Genomic DNA, 22,764 nt, shown 5'->3' with positions numbered 1-22,764 from the left:
ATGGGCTCATAGGTCCGGACACATCTAGGTATTGATGATACAACCATTACGAGGCTTGATGGGGACCTTGAATGGTCTCAGGATCACTTGGGCATGAATATGATACCTGCCCCAGCGTGGGTCCCCGTCGTCGGTTTCATCATCCCATTAAGTCATTCCAGACCCTCGAGGGTGAACTTGCTTACCCTTTCGCAGTATCAGCACAGGGGTCAATATACTCTGCAGTGGTGGCGATCCGGCCAGTTACTTGTGACAAGGACGTGATAGTATCCAAAGAATGCCAGCTGTGGATGACATAGTCTTCTCGTGTTCCAAACACGTTCTCTGTTTTCTTTTCGGTGTGTGAACTCATACCAACCTTGACACTACACTGGATATCGCGGGACTTGGGGCACAGGTCACGAACCGTGGCAGCATCTCAGGTCCGGATTCCAGGGTTTGAGCAGTTGGATTCAGATTCGGTTGATTTCACACTATCAAAGTGTACGGACAAGTAATGTTTCAACGAACGCAAAAGTGAAGACTGTCATATCACCCTACACAATGGGGCAGGGAGGATGGTTGAAAGTGCAGAGTCAATTCGACGGATTTACATCGCCAGCCTCATTCAAGACCCTCTAGCTGGGCCTTAATCCGCAGAGCAAGAAGCTTCGAGTAATACCTGCATATGGCCAGGTTGCCGCCGTGGAACCAGAAACCCGGGTGGCCAGAGTCCCTCCACAAGGCGCGGAACTCGCCGCTGTCATCGAAGCCCCAGATGTCCCGCAGCCTCTCACCGACCTTTTCCCCAAAGATGCCGGTCGCTTGCGTGCGCATGTTCTGGTAGCCTGTTGCGAAGATGATCTCGTCCGCCTCCAGCTCAGTTCCGTCTGCAAACCTCAGCCCGTTTGGAAGCACCTCGGTGATCTCCTGGCCCTGCTTCACCTTTATCTTGCCGTCGATGATCAGCTGCGATGCTCCGACGTCGATGTAGTAACCGCCACCGCGTTGGAAGTACTTGATGTAGAGGCCGCAGTCATCAGGTCCCTTGTCCGTCTTGAAGCCCGCCTTGGCAAGGCCCTCGAGAGTGGCCTTGTCTTTTTCCTGATGGAACTTGGTGACTTCAAGATGTGTTGCCTTTGTCACTTCAGCGGGTGTGCCCCAGGACATCAGGTCAGCGTCCTCGGTCGGCGGGCCGCCCTCTTCGTAGACGACAGCCAAACTGATTTTGCAGATGGACTCGCTTGAGACGACGCAGGTTGATGACCTCTGGACCATTGTCACATCGTACCCATTCTCATAATAGTCCTGGCAAATATCGTGGCTCGAGTTGCAGGCCCCGACGACGATTGCCTTCTTTCCCTTGCTGTTGGGCTTTGCGCCTGGGAACTCGGATGAGTGACAGATGATGTCGCCCTTGAAAGAGTCCCAGCCTTTGATTTCCGGGATGTTAGCCTTGCCGGAATGCCCTGTTGATTGGATGATATGCTTTGGGTGAAGAGTTCGCGCTTCGGTCGACCCGTCTGGCAGTGTCCTCCCGACTGTGACAGTCCACCGCTTTTGAGACTCGTCCCATGAGCCAGACTCTACTGTTGTCTTGGTCCAAACGTTCAACTCCAACAACTTTGCGTAGGCTTCAAAGAAGTCGGCCAGCTTGTCCTTGGGCGTGAAAATAGGCCACCACTCAGGGAATGGGATATATGGAAGGTGATCAATCCAGACCGGGTCGTGAAGAACAAGCTGGTGATATCGTTTTCGCCAGTTGTCGCCAACATTATCATTGAAGTCAACAATAAGTGTCGGCACATTCAGCATTTTTAGTCTGGCATGCGCAGACAAGCCACCTTGACCAGCCCCTAGTTGAGGTATGTTAGCGGGTGGTCTTGCTAAATTCATATAACAAACCAAATTACAGAACTGGGAGTCCATACCGATGATCAGAACGTCCGGATCTTTGTCCACAAAGCTGGACTCTTCATTCCTTCTATCCAGCCAGTTCTTCCGACCCCTGTGGTAGCCATGTTGCGCGCCGGTTGGCCGTCGCTGACCGGTCGGTTCCTCAAAGCCCTTAAGCTCCCCCAGGGACGTGAAGAAGGTCCAGATCTTCCAAGACCCTTTGCCATCCTGAGCTAGGCGAACGAGACCACGGCCAGAACCCAGCTTCGTAGTGAAGGTGATGAAGAACACGATACCCTGGGACGTCTGCTCGGGGTTCATGGGCGCCAGCTTGGGCGTACGCCACTGTGATGAGGTGTCCACAGAGACCTTAAGGAGATTGGAGTTGTCCTGCAGGAACTCAACGATACTCTCCTTGCCCTTGAGAGTCCTCAGGTCCCACGACAAGGCAAGGTGGTCTCGCCAGTAGCACTCGCCGTCGCTAAACAGCGACGCCACACCTTCGGCGGCCTCCCTCGAATGGGCCTTGCCGAGATACGAGTTGAGTTTCAAGACGATTTCCTTGGCAGTTCCATAGGCATCCACTGGCCCGTCCGTGGCTCTCTTGGGCCATTGTGCGACCTTGAGGTTGATGGACCCAGGCTCGCAACGCTGGCTAGAGGGCGGAGGGACGGCGGACTGTGTCAACACGCTGGGACTCATTTTGCGTTATTGGACGAGATGAGTGGCGAAGGGAGGGCTAGTGATTGTGTGAAGTGAAGACGCTTGAGGATGATGAGGCTCCTACGGTGCCTCTCGAACGTAGCTCTTCGTCATGGGCTTGGGTTAAATAGTCGCGGATAGTCAGCCGTCGGAGGACGTCTCCAGCAGGTTGACAGATACCCGTCATCGTCGGTGGCACAGACTAGCCTCGAATCCCCACACTCTCCCCACGTCGTACGCATCCCAGATCAATTTATTAGGGTTACCCGAAATCCGGGGGAGGGGTAACTTTCCCCATATCTACGGTGCCGGTAACTTTTCCCCTTGTCTCAAGCTCGACGGATATCTGCAACCCCACGCCGATGAATCAAGACGCCAGACATGAAGCTGAATGTGGTTGAGCCGCTCGCCCGGCGATGGCTTCTGCCAAGATATGAGGCAGATTGCCATTGGCAATCCGGTTTGAAAGCTGCACTGTGGACCCGCGGTGCTCGGGGTGTGGAGTTGAAGCTGAAGCTATCCCCGCACTTGTGGCTCTCTCTGCGTCTCGTTACCGGGATGCCTCTTCTGGTGGACCGAGCGACAACTGTACAGTGTGCAACGCCATATCAGGCAATGTGGATTCCTAAGCACACGGGAAGCCTCACGTGAAAGTAAGCGTGAGATAGGAATGACCTCAGTGTCAAAAAGCAAGAAAATAAGAAGCAACCCATTCCCAGCTTGGAGAACAAAGGAGATGCCAAAGCACCCTCCTTGTTGGTGGACTGGTATTGGCATTCAAGGCTTGACAATAAATTCCAGGACCCTGGCACGCAATTGCTGAGCGTTTCTAAAACCTAACAAGTGAGAGGCCTAGAAAGCAGCTTACACAGACCACCGCGTGTTCCAAGACGCGCTTTCACCAGACAATGATGAGAAATACAGTACATGTTGACTGCACTGTGCCTAGGGGCGTGCAGATTAAGATACGAAGGTTGGGAGAAAGAGAACTTGAATAACCGTCTCAAAAATAACAAATTTCAATTAGGGCGAGAGAATTAACGACGGTCGATAACAGTAATGAGGCTTTGCTACAAAATATGGAAGTGAGCTTGGTGTGCATCCATCTATGTACGCATGATGCAAGACTGAGCGCTGGGGTTTAGATTGCGGCTGAGAGGTGGCTTCGGAGCTGCCCTGAGCTTGGAACTAATGGATTTCAAATGCCTGCGATGCAGAAGATTGAAGTGATGAGTACGTGAGAATGTGAGCCACCGGAAAATGAGAAACTCATCGGGAAGAAGAGCAATACTTGTTGAAAATGGGGATCACTTCGAGGTGAAAACGGGTTTTCTTGAATCATGAAAATGCCGTGCCAAGACTAATGGCGACCGACGTGGTACCGATAACACATGATAAGACAAGGTCTTATCGGTCAACCCAGCCAGCACGGCCAACCAGCCACCCCTATGATTATGTAATCGTGCCGCCTGCGGATGACTACTAGTGCAATTCGTCTTTGCTCTTTCCACCTCTTCTGCCTCCATCACCGGCGTCGTCACCGAACCCAGCCCATCGACATCGCGCTTCATCTCATCCAGGCCGGCTCGAAGTAGTTCCAAGGTATCTGCTCTCACAGCAGGTAACCGTGCACTGCCTGCCTACGGCCCACGACACTCCCGGCGACCAGTGTCCCGCGGCCAGCACCGACCTTTGACAGGCTTCTACCCGTCGCTCCACGGACGGCGAAAGACCCTGGGTGCTGGTGCTTCTTGCAGCACTGGAGCTCGTCATATAGTGTGTGTCGTGGCTAGGCTGGGCGTGCAGGGATGAAATCGACCGACGCCTCCGTTCCATCACCGCTTGGTCAATCAACAAACCAAGGCGGCTCCCATCACCAGCTCAGTACCATCGCGAGAACAGGCTGGGCGGGCGGGACCACCTTGAAGGGCGCATCCGGGGCCAAACCCGGTACTGGGTGAGCATTGCGTGAAGAACTTGTTTGAACTGACCCTCAATAGCACGAAACGGTCGCCATGGTGGCCGGGACTGCGGAATGCTCCTCCCCCATTGATCCGACGACCTCGCCTTCCCCTCGATCCGTAAGCTCAGGCACCACGACGAATCCCAATACGCCCAGGCCAAATCCAGAACCAGATATTGAATATGACGAACACGAAGCGCACACTCCTCGGCCGACAGGTCCTGACCAGTCCCCAATAAGGCACGCAAAAGTCGAGAATACACCTGCTGGTACTCACGCATCCCCATCTTCATCACCGTCTCCTAAAAGTACCAGCTCTGGTGCGCCATCTCTCGGGCACATCGAACCAACGTGGCCCAAGAAGATCGACCTGGCCAAGATCGCTGCTCTCGCGTCATGGGACAGAGACCAGAGCCTGCCCGGCCTGCTCTTCGACATACACTGGGTGCCTTCATCCAACAAAGCCTTCTTCGAACTACGCGCCTCGGTCCAACTCAAGCATGCCCCGGGTCTTCGCCGTGACGGCAGGACCAACATCTTCATTCACATCTACCCGGAACGCATTCACCAGCTCTCTTTCGAAGCAGACCCCGCCGACAAGATGTTGGGTCATGACACCATAGCACTGGTCTTCACCCTGTCCAGGCCGCCGGCTCTGGTGCTGCCACCCACGCAATGCGAACCCAAAAACAAAGCATCCGGGAACATACTCACGTCTCTGTTCCACTTGGCCAAACAAACATCCTGGACCGTGTATGCTGCCGTTCCTCCACGGAGTTTGTCTGCTGCGCGAATACAGAAGCTCTGCGCAGCCGTCTCAGAACCGTCAGCCGGTAGTATCGCTGCGTTCACCAGTGCGGCGACTCTTTACCAGGGCCAAGGGGGCAAGATAATTGAGGGAGACACTCTGGCATCTAGCACTGCCGGCAGCAGCGATCCTGCTGGTCATGAAGTGCACGACGATCCTCCAAAATACGAAGAGTCTGGCTCTGCCCCTGTCTACCCAGGCCTCGACAAAGGCAAAAAGCGTCTTCGTCGCAGCAGCAGTCCTTCGACAATCCACGAGCAGAAGCTTCAAGAGCCGGCCGGCATCGAAGCTCTCCTTAATTCTCGCCTGTCGGCCCTTGAGCAACGTTTTGACGACGCGCTTGCCGCTCACAAAAAGGAGATGGTGGAACTCGTTGGACAGGCCGAGGCACGCATAATGGACACGCTTCGCAAAGAAATAGGCGAGCAGTCCTCTGAATTAGAAGACTCGCTAGACAAAAGAGTCAAGGATGAGATGGCTGAGCTGGAGGAGACCGTGATGCGGAACATTAGCGAGGCGCCTTTGCAGGCCACTCTGACCTTCCCGCAACATCCTTGGTATTGAATGGGAGTAGAGGGCGACGATCTCTGCACACTACCTTGTACTTATCATGCAGTACATTTTTGAATATCATTGCCGCTGTCACAGTCAGCAGGAAATGGCATGTGGTTCTACTTGAGAATACATCACATTTCGCTAATAACAACAAGATGAACCCCATTGCATGTGACCGGAACCCGGCGCGTTCCTCGGGCGGCAGCTGCCGGAACGGGACCTGAAGGCGTCGTTGATAAGCGACGAGCTAATCGGCAAGGGGCTCCGTTGTCCGGGTGCCTCCCGTTCTTTCAGAGAGGGGTCACCCCAGGCCTTTCCAACCAAGCCACGTACCAATTTTAAAGCGTCAAACAAAGGGAAGACAAGTCGAACCGAAAACCTGGGCCGAGTAGGCATAGCGCGACGAGATGGCTGAAGGTGCAGCCCGGCTCTGGATTGCGGGGAAGTATCAAGCTGGGAAGGGTGAGCTGTGAGTGTGAGGCGGGCAGTCGATTGGTGCCGTGTCTGAGCATCAAAAACATCAACGTGATGCGGTACTAATACTTCATTCAGCATTCCAGTCGAGGATCCCGCCACTGGAGAAGTCTTCGCCCACTGTCACTCCGCCTCCGGTGAAGATGTCGAGAACACAGTGCAGCTCGCCCACCGGGCCTTCAAGTCGGGCGTCTGGTCCCGCCTCCCGAGACACCTACGCGCCGATGTCCTCGAGAAGGCAGCGATCCTGCTCACTGATAACCTGCCGGTCCTCATCGCGTTGGAAGTCCAGCAGAGCGGCCGCGCGATCCGGGAGATGAACGCCCAGGTGCCCTCACTCGTACGTTGGTTCAAGTACTACGCGGCTCTCCTCAGGACAGAGGAGCGGTCCGTGCTGCCGACGCAGGGCAAGCTGCACAACTGGGTCGACAGGGTGCCGCTGGGTGTCGTCGTGCAGATCACCCCCTTCAACCACCCCTTGCTCATCGCGGTCAAGAAGATCGCGCCCGCGCTCGCCGCCGGTAACTCGGTCATCGTGAAGCCGAGCGAGCTCACCCCGCTCACGACGCTGCGGCTTGGCGAACTCCTGGCCAAGGCTGGTGTTCCTGAGGGAGTTTTCAGCGTGTTACCGGGCTATGGCGCAACTACTGGAGCTGCGCTGTGCGGTCACCCGCTCGTAAGGAAGGTGGACGTCACGGGAGGAACAGCAGCGGGCCGTGCCATCGGGAGCATCGTTGGCCGCAACCTGGCAAAGTTCACTGCCGAGCTCGGTGGGAAGGCGCCGCTGGTGGTTTTCAAAAACGCCCACGTCGACCTGGCGGTCAACGGCATCGCCTTCGGGGCCTTCGTGGCCAGCGGACAGACCTGCGTGGCTGCAACCAGGATCCTCGTCGAGAACTCGATTCTGGACACGGTCCTGGAGAAGCTTGCCGCAAAGGCGGATACCATCGCCAAGGGGATGGGCTCGCCGACTAACCCCGACTCGACGATGGGCCCATTGATCTCGGAGAAGCAGCTGAACAACGTCGAGGCGCTTGTCCACGACGCCATCAGCAGTGGGCATGCAACTCCAGCTTTTGGAGGCGTGAGACTACGAGGAACGAGCCGGCTGGATGATACGGATTTTGCGAAAGCATATTTCTTCGCCCCCACGGTCTTGACATCCAGCAGCGGGAGCAGCATCCTTAAGACCCGCATCTGGAAGGAAGAGGCTTTCGGTCCCGTGGTGGTAGTGGTGGGCTTCGACACCGAGAGCGAGGCTGTATCGCTGGCAAACGACAGCGAGTTCGGACTCGGAGCGGCAATCTGGACTAAGGATCTGTCACAGGCATACCGAGTGTCTGAGCAGATCGACGCTGGCATCGTGTGGGTGAACACGCACCATCGCAATGATCCAAGCAGCCCGTGGGGAGGAGCCAAGAGTGCGAGTGGCGTCGGGAGTGAGAATGGGGTGGATGCATATCACGCGTACACGACTATGAAGAGCACCATCATCAACTACGCGACACCGGAAGAAAGCTTGGCCACCGATGATTGGTTCAGGGAAAATGGCGGTAATGTTCGTTATGGTTGAGAAGCTTTCCAAGAGAACCACTTTGAATGGATATATTCACGAAAAACTCAATGTCACACGGCTGGGCGTGACCGTGATTTTCCAATGGCCTTGAACTGTTTACAGAGGCACCCATTTCCTCAAGTAACCTCGTCAGGTTTGTATATCTCTGACGCGAACTGGTGGACTGTGTTGAAGTCCTTCGGAACAGGTCAAGCACGACAGCCCTGTCGCACCGTTGCGACTCAACATCTGCAGCTTCAATGACAGGAGTGAAGCTGTCGATTCTGATAGGCTGAAACTATGAACAGACTCAAGTTTGTCGACCGAGCGCAAACTGTTCTAAATTGATATAAAGGTTAACTGTAAGGTGCTGTTAACAGTTCTTGGTTAACCGGATGGCTTCTGCTTTAGATTTGATCCACATCCCTAAGGACGAAGATGAACGTCTTGGGCCTTGGGCGATCAATAATCCTTTCTTGCACCCCGAGTTTCAGTTGTACCTGTCTCCGCGAATAGAATTCATCGTCGACGGCTTGGCTGTTTTTCCGGGGACCGGACGCAACGTCGAAACCACGCCAGCGGCATCCGCGTTGACTCCGCATCCCGATCTCAATAATCACTTCCTAGAGCGGTCAAGAAAGAGAAAGATGCCTCGCAAAACCGAAATACAACCAGCTCCCAAGCAGACCAACGGCCCGCCTTCTTCGGTGCAAGCGATGACGACAGGCCATATTAGTGACAGCATCAGCTTGGGGGCTGTAACTAGGATCATACCACCACTAGAAGGCGAGGTCAACCTGCAACACTGGAAGGCGATGATCACCAAGGCCTTGGACCTTCTTCAGCTTAAGAAGTACATAGAGTCACCGATACCATGCCCATCCAATGGCGAGGACGTCGAGCGATGGCGTTCTGAACGAGGCATCGTCGCACTTATCATCGAGTCCTCATTTTCTCGTGTCCGGGACAGGCTCACAGATAACGGCCTTCCCATAAACGAGGCTGATCCATACGTCATGTTCCGACAGACCTGCGCAATCTTCGACAAATACGGCAGCTTCGACGGCGCAAGGCTTTACAAGCGGTTGATGAACATCCGGCGGCCAGATTACGAGAACATGAAGTTTTATTTCCTGGAGATCCGGCGCCTGCGAAGCCGCATGATCGAGATTGGGCAGTGCGATGACGTATTTATCCTGGAGCAGGTATTCAACCACCTCCAGCATTTCTGCCCGGCCGACGTGCTCGGCAGGCTGCAGCGCAAGTTTGAGAAGGGGGACCTGACGTTCGATGACATGACGGAGGCTATGTTGGAATGGGAAAAGGGCAACGTTGTCATCAAGCCAGCGCCTGCGCCTGCGCCAATACTTGCGCCCACGCCCAACTCTCGGAGGGGCAGCATGGTGGAGCCAGTGCGGAATTCATGGGCCAGCAGTTCAATGGGGACGCAGATGCGAAGGGAGTAATAGAGGATACCAGGGTCTTTTGAGGCTTGCCACTGCAGTCTTTGTCCCCTGGGAGTGTGCATAATACCGGGTCAGAGGGGCGAATAAGAATATCCCAGGAATGCCTGGAGCGGACGATATGAGTTTCTCTCACATTGTATACATTTGTCTTCATTGCCTCGAAAATACGCTAGATATTGCAATGATGGGGAAAAGAGGGAGGATTCACGTATTATGCGGGACTGTATGATAATACCATGACCAAGTTCTACAGCTTTCCCAGATCACAACCCTGTTTAGATGGTGAGGATGGGATACGATTACCAACATGTTGCTGTAGAGCTTTCGTAGTATTGGTAGCAGCTCTTGGGCGGCTCGCAGGTGAGATTGATGATGGTTGTCGAGCTGATGAACTGGAGTGCGCATCTTTCTTACTCTGTCGGTATGGCAGACTGGTGGACATTCTGACTTCACAACTGGCAATGCTTCTGAAATCAAATCTTTTGAAGCGAAATTGTTGAATTTTAGCCAAAGTGATGTGTAGAGCTGAAAGAGTCAGAGAACCAGATGAGAATCATGATGGATTCTGGACGCTGATGAATGTCAGGGAACTTAGCTTCCCCTTATGGTTCAATCACTAGGCCAACCAATGCAGTCTCTGACCCGTCCAACCGAGCTCGTAAGAGCCTATCAGGCAGAAGTGCTGAGCATTGGGGGCGACATTGCAGAGCCCCATCTTCGTGACCTGTGCCAATCGTGGACGACAAAGCCTCCTATAGTCATAGGCCTGCGGTCGAGTTGGCGGGTGGCATCCCTCACTTGGGGCCCGCTTGCAGGTAGCTTGGTGGCGCATACCTGGGAAGGTTACCAGCTCGAGCTGAGCCAAGACAGCATGATCCCTCTGACCAGACTCGAAAGGCGGCCCGAGTCTTGGGAAAAGCACCCCGCCATTCCTACACTTAGCCGACTGTTAGTTCTCGAACTTTAGGCGCAGCAGTTCCTAGAGCGAAGACGATACTTCCAGCTGCAGGGCTGCGCTGGCTAGACATTAATGCAGAGTAACAGCCAGAGGTTTGACCGAGTCTAATAGTTGACCACAATGATAAGGTTTAAATAGCGACTTTCTAATCTACGGCTATACAGTGGTATTCTGTTAGGAGCCATCGTTTCGCACTGTCAGTCTTGGTCTTGGGCCACGCCCATTTGTGTCAGTGCTGTCAATGAGCTGCATTATCAATATTCAAATAGTGTATTTGAAGACGCAATTCATAAGAGCCTTTTTCAGTTGTTATTCTATACTATAGTGCCTCAAGGTAAATGATAATAAGCTTATTTATTTTAATGTTCTTATTTCATTTTCAGATAGCTATATAAATAACTTTAATACTAATCCTATAATAATGCCTTAAATGTTTATAATCTAGGCTAGACACCAGAACTAGGAGTTGTATTAATTATAGGTTCCTAAATCTGTGTTATAGGTGGTGGGCGTGGAGCTCTGTGACTTCTTTCTGGGGTGGAATGATGGAATGCTCTTGAAGCTGTGTTTAGAATATTAGTTGTTCCATCTGCGGAAAAAGCGAATGCTTATTCCGTCAGCGGATTAAGCCTTATATCCTTTAACACACCCCCTAGTTCGCAAGGTGGTACCCACCAAGTAAAGTATATGCCAAAGTAGCCCTTATAAACATAAGATGTTTTGCCTAAGTTATATACCTTAAATATACTCATATAAGGTGTATATTTATATAATAAATAGTTTTTAAACTTATAAGCTTTTTAGCCTTTAAATTTAAAATCTTTATAAACATAAGTATAAGGAACTTAATTTAAAGCGCCTTTTTTAGCATAGTTTAAGGGAGTTTAGCAATTAATCGCGCTATATAAATAAACCAAGGGCTTATAACTGTGGAAAAAGCGAACGCTTAATCCGTTAGCGGATCAAGCCTTATATCCTTCAACATCATCACAGTTGTATCCATATTGCGATATTTGACCTGGAATGGGTGGAGAGTGAGCAACATTCGTCTTTCAGACGCCACGCGCAGACTGTAGATGTCCGGTGACCATTCTCGGGCTCGAACTTAGCGATCCCGTGTTCGGGCTCTCACTACCACTGCCATCACCAACCAAGTCCTGATTCGTGTACTTCATGAATTACAAGATAATGAATCCCTAGGGTACCGTCTCCACTGTGCATACTACTGCGGAATTTCGCAAATATCAAAGTCCGTGAATCCGACCCCTCGGGCTCCGAAGTACTGGTCACTGTGGTGGGTCATGGGGCAGCCGATGCTCCACTATACGTGCAGGCATCGACGTATATAGGTCCACTAGCTATCCCCGCTCCGGGCACCAGCATGTATATATGAGCACCAACCTTGCCCGATCACTCCGTACTTTGCTCGCTTACTATTGTCCTTGTTCCACTTTCAGCTTCGGCGCCTCAGTTGTCAACATGGAATATAACGCCAGAGAGGAGATAGAACCGTTAGGTGTTTTATCGTATGTTTATGTCCCTCTTATTGAACACAGTGAAACCCTCGTCCTTTGGAATTTGTAATTAACGAGATATTCACGCAGCACCGACTTTGAAGAGGTTAATACCTAAACCCTATGTTACGCTATGAGTCTACTGACAGCGGGATAAGCATATGAAAGCACACCCCTCTCCTCCTCTCGCGCCTCCAAGTGCCGAAGTTCGATCCGCCATGGAAGCCCAGCGAATCGCAACGCAGCAGCCAGACACGAGCACTGAGTACTCCATCAAGATCGCCATGCGGGATGGTTTCCTATCTGAGGCTCGCATCCATAGACCCTCTGGTGAAGGGAAGCATCCGCTTCTTGTCTTGCTCTTTGGTGGCGGTTTCATGTTCGGGGACTGCGACCAGCTGAGCCCCTACGCCCGGCTAGCTACGAGGCTTCTAAACGTTACCGTGATCAACTTGTCTTACCGCCTCGCCCCAGAGCACAAATTTCCCACAGCACCACACGACGTTTGGGATGGCATTCTTTGGATCACACGGAACGCAGAGCATCTCCAGGTGGACCTTGCAGCTGGATTTGTGATTGGAGGCCTCTCGGCTGGAGGAAATTTGGCCGCGGTCACGACGCAGAAATCTCTCGATGAAAGGCTCAGCCCCGCTGTGACTGGACTGTGGCTTGGCGTTCCGTGGGTCCTCGAGTCGGAGATCGTACCCGAAAAGTACAAACAAGTCTATTTTTCGAGGACGCAATGTTCTGGTGCCCCGGGACTGGATCAGCAGGCTATGGATATGTTTATTTCCGCCTACGACGCGGATGTCAAGTCGCCGGACTTTTCTCCCTTCAACTCGACGAACCCACACAAGGGAATGCCGCAAACATTTGTCCAGGTGTGCGGTGCGGATCCTCTTAGAGATGATGGTCTTATCTACGAGCGGGCACTGAGGGAGGAGGGGGTAGAGACCAGGTTGTTAGTATACCCCAATATCCCTCATCTCTTATCCGATTTCTTTCAGCTGGAAGCATTTCAAAACTTCCATTTCGATATCTTGAACAGCTGGGCGAGCCTCTTCAAGAAGCACGTGGCAGCGGAGGATATCAAACAGGCGCTAGCTGACAGTCCATTTACACCATGTACTTAAACGGCTGAAAGATTTAAGATAGATAGTATAAATAGCAAAGGGTTGTTAGGGTTGAGGTAGACACTATTGAGACGAGTAATATAAGTAAGAGGTGCGAATTAACTACTTATAGGAGTCAACCCAGCCTCATTTCAGGTTTTGCAATACAATACCTGGGGACATATTTGGCTTGAATGAGCGCATACAATATATGTAATGTTATCACTAGTCCTCTTGAAGTCAGCAATATATGGGTAGATAGGTTAGATATAGAACCATTTAAAAGCGGGAATGTAACAGAAGAAGATAAGTCGTGCGAGCCTAATATATGTCCTTATTCCCAATGTTTAATATGTACAACGGTTCCAAATTGTCTGGTTCTGAAGATATGGGATGCTGTCACACAAAGTCCTGAGTGTTCATAGTTAGCCAGGCTGACCTCTGTTGTGAGGTCATCCGCTATCTATAGGAACTGCACCCTGCGCTGCTATGGGCTCCACTGTATCACGTACGCTAGCAGGGACTTGATATTGGCCTGCTGCTGCTGGGACGAGGCAGACACGGTCTTTGCAAGAGTGGTCATGGAGACAGCTAGGGACGATCCCTCACGCGCCTAACGAGTATACTCCGCTGCAGCCTGTACAACCGACGCCGCAGGTTTAGCACGGGTATGCAGCAAACGATGGTGATGCGGCTGCCAACTCAACAGCAGACCGCTGATAGCTGCGCTCAGGACAACCAATTAGCCGGCATCGACACCTCTATTTTGGCAGTGCGCGGCGCATCTGGGGCTACTCGAGATCTCGATATACTATTATCCTCCCTATAATCAGTATCTTTACATCGTATTAAGTGTCTCGCGGGAACTTTGGTACAAAGTATTGCGGTGATACCAACTTCACTCCAAGTGGCGCCATGTGCTCGTTTTCGATGTACTCGTATTCCAGTATCCTGCTACACATCAACGGATTTCGAACTACTTCATGACTTTCCTTCGTTCAAATAGCAGATCGAAGTAGCCTGCTTCCTGACCAATCTCAACTGTTGACTCCCGGTGAACCTGGAGCCAAGCAACGCCAGCTCGTGTGTAGATGTTCTTTTCTCGGTGCTGGCAGCGTAAAAGCAAATACGCTCGTTTTCCCGTTCGCTTGCCCATCGCGACCTCACGCAGACACAGCTCTTTTTCTGGGTGAGATATTTGATACCCGGTGTCATCGCAGTCCTAAAAGAAACATGTGATCACCTCCCAGTTTGGGAACATATTTCACCCACTCTCCGTCCTCCAAATGCCAGAAGTCCACACTCCACTCATTTGTTCGCTCTATGCGACATGGCACCGTCCAACCGCGCACTATCAGAACACTACTCTTAAGAGCACCAAACCCCGGGCTTTGCAGGTATGTGCACTGTGCCTCCACAATCTGAATTACTGCAGTGTCGAAGTAGTTCTTGACGAATTCGTAGCTCGTCTGGCTTGGTAATGATGCCCATGACCACGTAGGCACGGAATACGGTCTGTTCAGAACCAATTTTCGTGGCACCAAGGGCAGGGAGTCTGTCATGTCCAAACCCAAGATTGAGAGGGGCGTAGCTGGTCGCCACCACATCCCGCCAGCCCTGGTCGATGGTTTCTATCCTGTCGAATGGCGGCGCTCCATCTTTCACAGCCTGCAGCCTTGCTGGATCCCACTTTTGATTGCGTTCTGGACGAAATTTGTGGAGTGTCGTGGCACCACATTCGCACCTAGCGTCCTGGAAACACTGATATATGATCTCGCTCTCAGTGAAGAAAAGCACTCGTGTTGAGACCATGCGCTCTTGCAAACACCATGCTGTCTGCAAGAGAGGATATCGGTTGCGGTGCGATGGAAGTATGGCATTGCCATTGACCTTGTCATCAAGCGTGTGTCACGGCTGAATGTACAGCGGAAAAGTCGAAGTTGCCACTCCTGCGTTCGTATCATTCAGGACCTGATCAAACTGAATGTATGCTATTGGAATTGCTTCGCTCCTATTTGAGCCGGTTCGAAGACCTGCTCGGCTGTCACGGCCTGACAACGCCGCCAGAGTGGCGTAAGAGTTCTTGTACACATCGAACATCTTCATCGACTCTTTCATCCAGTCATCCTTGGCCAGTTGGCTGGCCTGGCCTGGTTCGTTTTGGATAATACACATACTGTCGATCCACAAGTAACGGATACCAAGTTTGCGTGCAAAACGGACTGCGTCTTGGAATGTTGCCGGTAGGTCGGCCCATCGGATTCGCTCCATTTGACCTTTCAAATTGGAAGGTGTTGTCATGCACATGGGATGATGGCCTCCCCAGCAATAGCTCAGAGCAATGTATCGCGTGTCTGAAGTGTCGGAAAAGTTGTCATCGAGCCTCACGTCGAGACCAGTGTCAAATGCGTCCAGGCATACCATTCGCGTAGGCAGAAATGCATCGTCCATATCTGAACCATAACGCTCATGGGACCTCAAACAGTCTTTTAGGCAGGTTTCCGTGAACTTGATTGAGTCGGTGAACAATGAATTGACGTCTGTCCAATGGCATCTCGGTATATCGTATGGGTTGAAGGAGAGCGTTCCCCGGTTGTCGGTGGGTGAGAACAGACGCCACCATGAACCTGAATCCGTGGCTACCAGTGGACCGGGTTCTGTGCTCATGAACCCGAGGTGAAAACAGTCAGTTTCAATCCCAACGTTATGAATACCCAACTTTTTCATAGCCAAATACACAACTTGGCAGTAGGCGAATTCCGGTATATTAGCCGCGCGAGGTTCACTACTACTGTAACGGTCGCGGCCCCGGAAGTACCGCCAAGGTTCTCTAGCAGCACCGTGACAGCATCTTTTCTGAGGAGAACATGATATCACAGCCCCGTTGGCGTCGAATTTATGAGGAAGCCGAATGGTAGGAATTGACAGTTGCGAGCCCGTCACGTCGTCCGGCGTCGGGTTGATTGATGCATTCGCCGGCGCCGTCATCGTGTCGGGATGAGGAATGGGTTACGAGGAGCTCTCGAGCGCTCAAATTTTGGTTCCGAACAGGTACAAGAGAATGGAAGTTACGGGTGGTAAAGCGTAATGGAGTTTCGAAAAGGAGGGGGGGCCAAGGAAGGTGGCACAGCACAGCAGGTAAACGTCTTGGGGCCCATCCGGGGTCACAGGCGGACGGTGGAGGAATCTGGTCTATCGGTGCCTCTGAAGCTGCTGTCACGAGAAAATTAGGCCCAGTTCCGTGCCGAATTGAGGAGATAAACGGGCCCAGGAGAGCTCTTCTGAAGATGTCACAACGTGTTCCACACAATCAGCTATCACGAGTCAAAACGAGGCAACAGAACACACTCATTTGCTGAGGATCTCATGTTTGTGAAAAGCTTCTGCTTGCATTTAAGGACAGTGTATTTAAAAATCAGATTTTGATCATCAAAAAGAGAATGCAGGCGCACTTGCGACGAGCGCGTAGCTATCCCGGACAGTTCCATGTAGAGACGACGCTGCTGAATTTTGCGCCTGTGGTCTTTGTCCTCCTCTATTTTTGATGGATTCATGATTATCCAAAGTTGGAACTCGCGGACTATTCACCTGCCTCCATTGTATAAGAATAATTACCTTACCTTACCTTTTCAAAGAAAGATATGTGTGTGCCGTGGTCTTTGTGTAAGAATTTCTGCGTCATTAATGTGTTCCTAAAATAGACTAAAAGAGTCTTGGTTTGAACAAACCAGATTATTGTCATTGAGCGATCGGCGAGCACCGCTTAGGGAATACAAATAAGAACCATGATAAGTCCAAAGGCGATGAATCTTGGCTAGTCAAGAAAAACAATATCATTGACCAACAACACAACGTCTGCCTGAACAAACGTGAAATATTCGTAAAAAACCTTTGCATCATGACTGGATTGAAACGAAAGAACAATGCCACTTCGGGATCGGCCAAACGGCGCAGGACCCAATCAGCCGAGTCGCCCATGGAAGAGCCAGTAAGAACTGTGTGTCTAAAGCGATATCTGATCCAAGCTTGGCAGGAAATGGTAGACCCTAACGTAGAAAAACATCTCCCCACATCCATCTTCGCACGAAAGATCACCGAAAACGACAAACCTTTCCTCCGATCAGACCAGACCAACCACATTATCACCTATACGGGGGCCTTTAACCCGCCCCACTCAGGCCACATTGAAATCCTGGCTGACGGCTTTAATAACAGCGGCCCGGGCCTAAACATCGTGTCGAGCTTCGTGGTCCCCCTCGGTGACGGCGGTCTCCAGGCGAAGGAGGACGCCAGGAAGGGCGCCGAGCCCACGCCCCGCCAGGTCATGCTCGCGCGCACGCAGCGGGCGGAACTCGTCATGGCACACCTCCGCGAGACGGAGGCCCTGAGGGAGCTCGCGTGCAAGACCAAGGTGTGGAGCTTTCCCGAGCTCGAGCCTATCCCCGGGTATATGCGCCGCGTTACAGAACTCGCGGCCGCGGACGGGTTCGACGTCGAGTACGTAAGTCTGAAGGGCCCGGATCACCTGTGGTATGACCGCCCGATCAATCACCCTGCGCTCATCTTGTGCAACAAAATCATCTTCTCGGAGGTGTCGCGCGCAAATGAAGATACATGGGTCAGGGGACGGCCGAGGCGTCTCAGAGGTGGTTGGAGCCGCTGGTCAGAGATCAGCAATGTGACTGGAGATGACGGCGTCACGAGGTCGGTCTGGGAGTGTACTCTCAAGACCCCGGCAGGTTCCGCGGTAAGACTCCTCACGGACGATAACGAGGCTGACAAGCCTGACATTAGCTCGACTCGCATCCGAAAGGTTATCCTCGAGTCAGCTCCAGGTGAAGACTTGAAGGCTTTGGTACAGAAGCTCAGGGACGCCTACGTCATAAGCCCTGAGACACTTGTTCAATTCCTGGGCGCTCAGTGATTTGAGAATCCGAAGCGATAGTCGTCCGGCACGGCTGAAGCAACGACAGGTAAGTGTAATGTCGTCTATAAAAAGCATTGTTGTTCGTTCGTAGAGTAAAATGAAACATTATTAGGCAAAGGAAATTATGTACGCTGTGTGGTGAATTGCACATTCTTAACACCAAGAGTAATTCCCTAGGTTCGTTTTGTCGAGTCTTTTGTTTTCTGCCCGCCCCGTATATTCCCGTGTTTGGCTCCTGAAGACGCCTTAATGAAATAAAACGTTTTCATAACGGTATGAATTCAGGCTGTGACTGCAAGTAATCTGTCATCATGTTCGAAAAACGGTGACTGGGCGTTTTCAAGTAAGCAGAGGAAAGATTTGGGGCAAGCCAAAAAAGACGAACGGGTCAATGAGGTACGAAATTCCAAAATGCTACAGCAAGCTCATTTAGTTAGAGAAATTACACCTGTCATGGTGCCTTGACGGCTTCATGACTTGAAGTCATGTGGGAAGCCAAGTTCGAGATGGTCAACCTTTTTGTTGTGTCCAACAAGGCTACAAGCACTTAGCGGGTGAGGCAAGGGCCTTGCTCACGGTCGGTCCAGGGTTAGGGCAGCCGCCGCGGCATCTGGCTCAGCTTCGGCTATTCTCACAAATCGACCACCGACATCCGATCACGCCATTGCCCCTGCTGCGATTTAGGAAGCAAAGGTTAGTGAGAGTGGTGCCTTTTGCGAAGCCTTTTGCGAACACACACTTTCTCACTCATAAACACACTCCTACATACTTCAGCTCACCCACCCTCCGACGACGCATTTTTAGGACGAAGGGGTAATCATCCATCCTTGCATCGTTTGCTCCTACCTGCGTCATCGAAACACAGCACACCGACTCACTTTCCCACGGTCCAAAACATGGCTGGAGCGCTGGGGGCCAGGGCTGCTCGCGCCTCTGCCAAGGGCCTGAGAGCCTCTTCACTCAGAACCTACGCCACCGTCACTTCGATACCTCCCAAGCCTCACCACCGTGTGGTCGTCGTCGGTGGCGGCACAGCCGGCGTGACTGTCGCTGCCCAGCTGGCGCGCTCGAAACAGTTCCAGAAGGATGACATCGCCATCCTCGACCCGGCCAAGGACCACCACTACCAGCCTGGATGGACTCTCGTCGGCTCTGGACTCAAGCCCTTGAGCGATATGAGCCGTCCACTCTCGAGCCTCATCCCGTCTGGTGTCACGCATTACCCCCTGCAGGTCTCCAAATTCGACCCTGAAAACAACCAGCTCAAGACGGCAGACGGCGTCGAGGTCTCCTACGACTATCTGATTGTGGCTCCCGGCCTTGAGACCAACTTCTCGGGGATCAAGGGTCTCCCCGAGGCTCTCCAGGACCCCGGCAGCAAAGTGAGCTCCATCTATTCCAACAAGACCGTGGAGCAGGTGTGGAAGAACATCCAGGACTTCAAGAAGGGGACGGCCGTTTTCACCCAGCCGGCTGGCGTCATCAAGTGCGCCGGCGCGCCACAGAAGATCCTCTGGATGGCCCTGTCACAGTGGGAGAGGGATGGTGTGAGGAAGGAAATCCTGCCTTACTTTGCCACTGGCGGCCCCGCCATGTTCGCTGTGCCAAAGTACTCCAAGGCTCTCGAGGAGCTGCGTGTCAAGCGCCGCGTCGAAGGACTGTTCCAGCACAACTTGGTATCGGTGGATGCGTCAAAGAAGGTCGCCACTTTCAAGAATCTCGCCGCGGATGGCAAGGAGGTTGAGAAAGAGTTTGGCTTCCTGCACGTGGTTCCTCCTCAGAAGCCTTTCGACTGGGTGGCAAAGTCACCTCTGGGTAAGTGACACTCAAATGCTAAGCTGGGTTTGTGTAATGCTGCATCGATGACACTAACACCGCAAAATCACAGCCGACTCTGCTGGATGGGTCGACGTTGACAAGACCACAACCAAGCACAACAAGTACTCCAACGTCTTCTCCATCGGCGACGCCTCCTCGCTGCCCAACTCCAAGACCGCGGCCGCCATCAGCTCCCAGGCCCCCGTCCTGGTCGACAACCTGCTGTCCACCATCCGCGGCGAGCAGCTCAAGGCCGGCTACACCGGCTATGCCTCGTGCCCGCTGCTGACCGGCCACAACGAGCTCATGCTCTGCGAGTTCAAGTACGGCGGCGTCCCCGACGAGACCTTTGCCAGGGTCCCCGGCATCGGCAGCCAGGACGTGCCCCGGAGGGTGTTCTACCACCTCAAGAAGGACTTCTTCCCTAGCGTGTACTGGAACAGCTTTGTCAAGGGGACGTGGTTCGGGCCTAAGGCTTGGTTCAAGCCTGACACGGCCAAGACTGATTAGTGGAGTGCATGTGTTGTGATGGGTGGTTGAGGCGCATGGACCTTGGACAAAATTGTAGAAAAGTGTGATAATACGAGGCTCAATTACCGCCGTCTGCCTGTATTTCGATGGTTCTCAGCCGTGAAAAATTTTGTGTGACTGATTCGTGCATTCTTGTGGGCATAACATATCGAAAGGTCAAGGAAATGCTGCGTGTTAATATCCTTGATGTGTAAGATGTCTATGCTTCGAGTCTATGATTACACGGCTCCATTCTAATTCGTCAAAGTATTATACAGCAGCCATGAAAACCTGCATCCCACTCTCTGTCTCCCACTTGACCTCGACCCCCGGAGCTACATAGTAGATGAATCCCTCATTCAGCTCAAACTCCTTGCCGTCCGCGCTCATCTTCCCAGTGCCCTGCGTAACAATCAAAACGCCCGGCCCGTCACTCGCCTTCAGCTCATCACGCTCTCCAGCCTTCAGCCCAGCAATGATCATGTCAAACTCGCTCATGGGCGGCTTGTAAACCTCGGTCCTGCCACCCTTGCTCCTCTCGCTCTTCTGCTTAGGGAGGACCACATCGTCCCGGCTATGCGACTTGAACGTCAGGGTGTTGGAAAACATATCGACGTTGTTCCTGTCAGCAGACGGGCAGAACCCCACGTTGAGCACATTGTTCGACCGCGCCATGCACTCGACAATGTTGCCGGACAGGTAGGCGTGGATGCCGTCGGCGGGGATGTAGATGGCGTCGAGGGGCTGGAACGTCAGGAAATTCATGCACGTCAGCGCCACGACCGACCCCGCGTCGCCGGGCCCGTATTGGCCCTGCAGCCTGGGAAGCAGGTCCAGGACGTACTCGGCGCCGGCGGCCTTGAGGTCCGACCGCGACGTGTGGAGCAGGTCGCTCTCGATCGTCTTGACGGTCGCCTCGTCCGCCTTGAGGAGGTTGCGGGTGACCTCGCGGAGGGTCCCGTTGTCCCATTTGTCTACCGGGGCGGCTGGTGAGTACGAGCTCAGGGCGGAAAGTTTGAACAGGGGCTGGATTTCTGAGAGGGGCTTGAAGCCTGCGAAGACCTGGAAGAATGAGAGGGCGACTGCGATCTCGGGCTTGTGGTTGGGATCCGTGAACTGGTCTGGATCCTGTTTGTGCAGCTTGGTGGCTAGATCTTTGTTGGGGTGCAGCTGGAGCGGGAGTGCCTTTGCTATTGAGAGAATCTGTGAGACGTGCACGGTTAGCCGTCTCTGCTCAGCGATTCCAGAACTCAGGGCTTGCTTGCCTTCGGCAGGAATGGCAGCTGCGCGTCCATCGTGTCCACAACCTTCTTGCCCAGAAGCGTCTGCTGGTCCTTCTTCAAGACGTCCGCAAGGAGCTCGCCCGTCTCCAGTACCCGCGCCGGAAAGTCCGGGTAGTCGCCAAACCACATCTCCGAGTAGTACTGCTCATCTTCGATCTTGAAGTCGGTGCCTGGAGTCCTCGCGCACAGCTGAGCGGCTAGCGACTGCTTTCCCTTCTTGCCCCAGGGATAATTGTTGCAGGTTCCGCTGAGCTGGAAGACTCGTTGGGTCGGCATTGTGGGTGAGGTTGTGTAGCTTCGGGAAGGGTGATGACGAAAGCGGGTGGAATTATTTAGAACCAAGCGTAGGGAGAAAATGGATGTAAAATGTCAGAGTCGTAGGTTGTTTGGGAGGCACCATTCATTATCGAGTCAAAGAGAACATTTTATATTAATTGAACGGAGCCAACATCAATTGGAAAGAGGAAAACGCGTTTATTGTTTGGCGGATTGTCGAAAGGTCGTCTATGCCATGTCACGGTGTCGTCACTATCATCAACACCCGGCGGCAGCTTATGACTTCATACACTCGCATCATAGTGGCCGACTCAGGGTCCGGATAAGTGGGTCCCGGAGCGGTGGGCGCCGGACTCGGGTCCGAACCTACTACAGACGTTAGTAGAAACAGTGAGACAACGGTGGATTATTAAGATGGAATGACTGACTAACCACTGCGGTCGGAAAATCGTCATTGAGGCATGTGGGAGAGTGCACGGGAAGATACTAAAGCCGACTACCCTGCGACCATCACAAATACTGCAAAGGTCTTCACTCCATGTCTGCACCACTCAATATCCAAAAACTCCTTTACCTTGTTTGGTTTGATAATATGGTTTCATTCTTTCAACGTGTTCAAATGTGATATGAGTAGTGTATTACGCGGGTACCCTGGAATGAATTGATGGGTTCAGATTCAAACCCTTTTGCACTGCCGCATCTTAGGAACCATGAGAAGATCTAGGGATGTTTCGTAGAAAATTAAGAAGCTGTTAAGTTGATAGGCAAATTCTAGGTTATTGCTACCGAAAGTTCTACCAATCTGAACACCCAAGCAAGTTAATGCATCCGAGTCTGCGGAAATGATGGGCGTGTATCTGTCCGGAAGTAAACTTTGGAGCAAATGTGGTAAGGAATTTCTGATATTCAATCTAAGTATACTCGTAACTCTCTGGCATTTAATGCCACTGCTTGCAATAATCTCATTC

General features: G+C 52.4%; 7 protein-coding genes across 7 annotated transcripts; 5 read left to right on the top strand and 2 right to left on the bottom strand.

Annotated features, from left to right (window-relative positions):
- Positions 1–603: 603 nt before the first annotated feature.
- On the bottom strand, positions 604–2,577 carry INS49_004346 (uncharacterized protein; the record flags this gene model as incomplete). The annotated part of the gene is made up of 2 exons (XM_043165135.1): positions 604–1,835; positions 1,893–2,577. The coding sequence occupies 2 exons, from the start codon at positions 2,575–2,577 to the stop codon at positions 604–606; spliced, it is 1,917 nt and encodes a 638-aa protein (XP_043018785.1).
- Positions 2,578–4,592: 2,015 nt separating this feature from the next.
- Positions 4,593–5,912, top strand: INS49_004345 (uncharacterized protein; the record flags this gene model as incomplete). The annotated part of the gene is made up of 1 exon (XM_043165134.1): positions 4,593–5,912. One exon carries the CDS (start codon positions 4,593–4,595, stop codon positions 5,910–5,912), a length of 1,320 nt encoding a protein of 439 aa, XP_043018784.1.
- A 398-nt stretch (positions 5,913–6,310) lies between these two features.
- INS49_004344 (uncharacterized protein) lies at positions 6,311–9,398 on the top strand (the record flags this gene model as incomplete). The annotated part of the gene is made up of 3 exons (XM_043165133.1): positions 6,311–6,372; positions 6,456–7,935; positions 8,313–9,398. The coding sequence occupies 3 exons, from the start codon at positions 6,311–6,313 to the stop codon at positions 9,396–9,398; spliced, it is 2,628 nt and encodes an 875-aa protein (XP_043018783.1).
- A 2,690-nt stretch (positions 9,399–12,088) lies between these two features.
- INS49_004343 (uncharacterized protein) lies at positions 12,089–13,003 on the top strand (the record flags this gene model as incomplete). The annotated part of the gene is made up of 1 exon (XM_043165132.1): positions 12,089–13,003. One exon carries the CDS (start codon positions 12,089–12,091, stop codon positions 13,001–13,003), a length of 915 nt encoding a protein of 304 aa, XP_043018782.1.
- Positions 13,004–16,880: 3,877 nt separating this feature from the next.
- INS49_004342 (uncharacterized protein) lies at positions 16,881–17,906 on the top strand (the record flags this gene model as incomplete). The annotated part of the gene is made up of 1 exon (XM_043165131.1): positions 16,881–17,906. One exon carries the CDS (start codon positions 16,881–16,883, stop codon positions 17,904–17,906), a length of 1,026 nt encoding a protein of 341 aa, XP_043018781.1.
- An 899-nt stretch (positions 17,907–18,805) lies between these two features.
- INS49_004341 (uncharacterized protein) lies at positions 18,806–20,237 on the top strand (the record flags this gene model as incomplete). The annotated part of the gene is made up of 2 exons (XM_043165130.1): positions 18,806–19,724; positions 19,798–20,237. 2 exons carry the CDS (start codon positions 18,806–18,808, stop codon positions 20,235–20,237), a joined length of 1,359 nt encoding a protein of 452 aa, XP_043018780.1.
- A 270-nt stretch (positions 20,238–20,507) lies between these two features.
- INS49_004340 (uncharacterized protein) lies at positions 20,508–21,796 on the bottom strand (the record flags this gene model as incomplete). The annotated part of the gene is made up of 2 exons (XM_043165129.1): positions 20,508–21,440; positions 21,545–21,796. 2 exons carry the CDS (start codon positions 21,794–21,796, stop codon positions 20,508–20,510), a joined length of 1,185 nt encoding a protein of 394 aa, XP_043018779.1.
- Between the last annotated feature and the right edge of the window lie 968 nt (positions 21,797–22,764).

The sequence above is a fragment of the Diaporthe citri genome (genome assembly GCF_014595645.1).
Source record: "Diaporthe citri strain NFHF-8-4 chromosome Unknown scaffold_11, whole genome shotgun sequence".
Taxonomy (NCBI): domain Eukaryota; kingdom Fungi; phylum Ascomycota; class Sordariomycetes; order Diaporthales; family Diaporthaceae; genus Diaporthe; species Diaporthe citri.
Note: the sequence above shows the minus strand (reverse complement) of the source record. Positions and strands in the feature narration are given on the sequence as shown.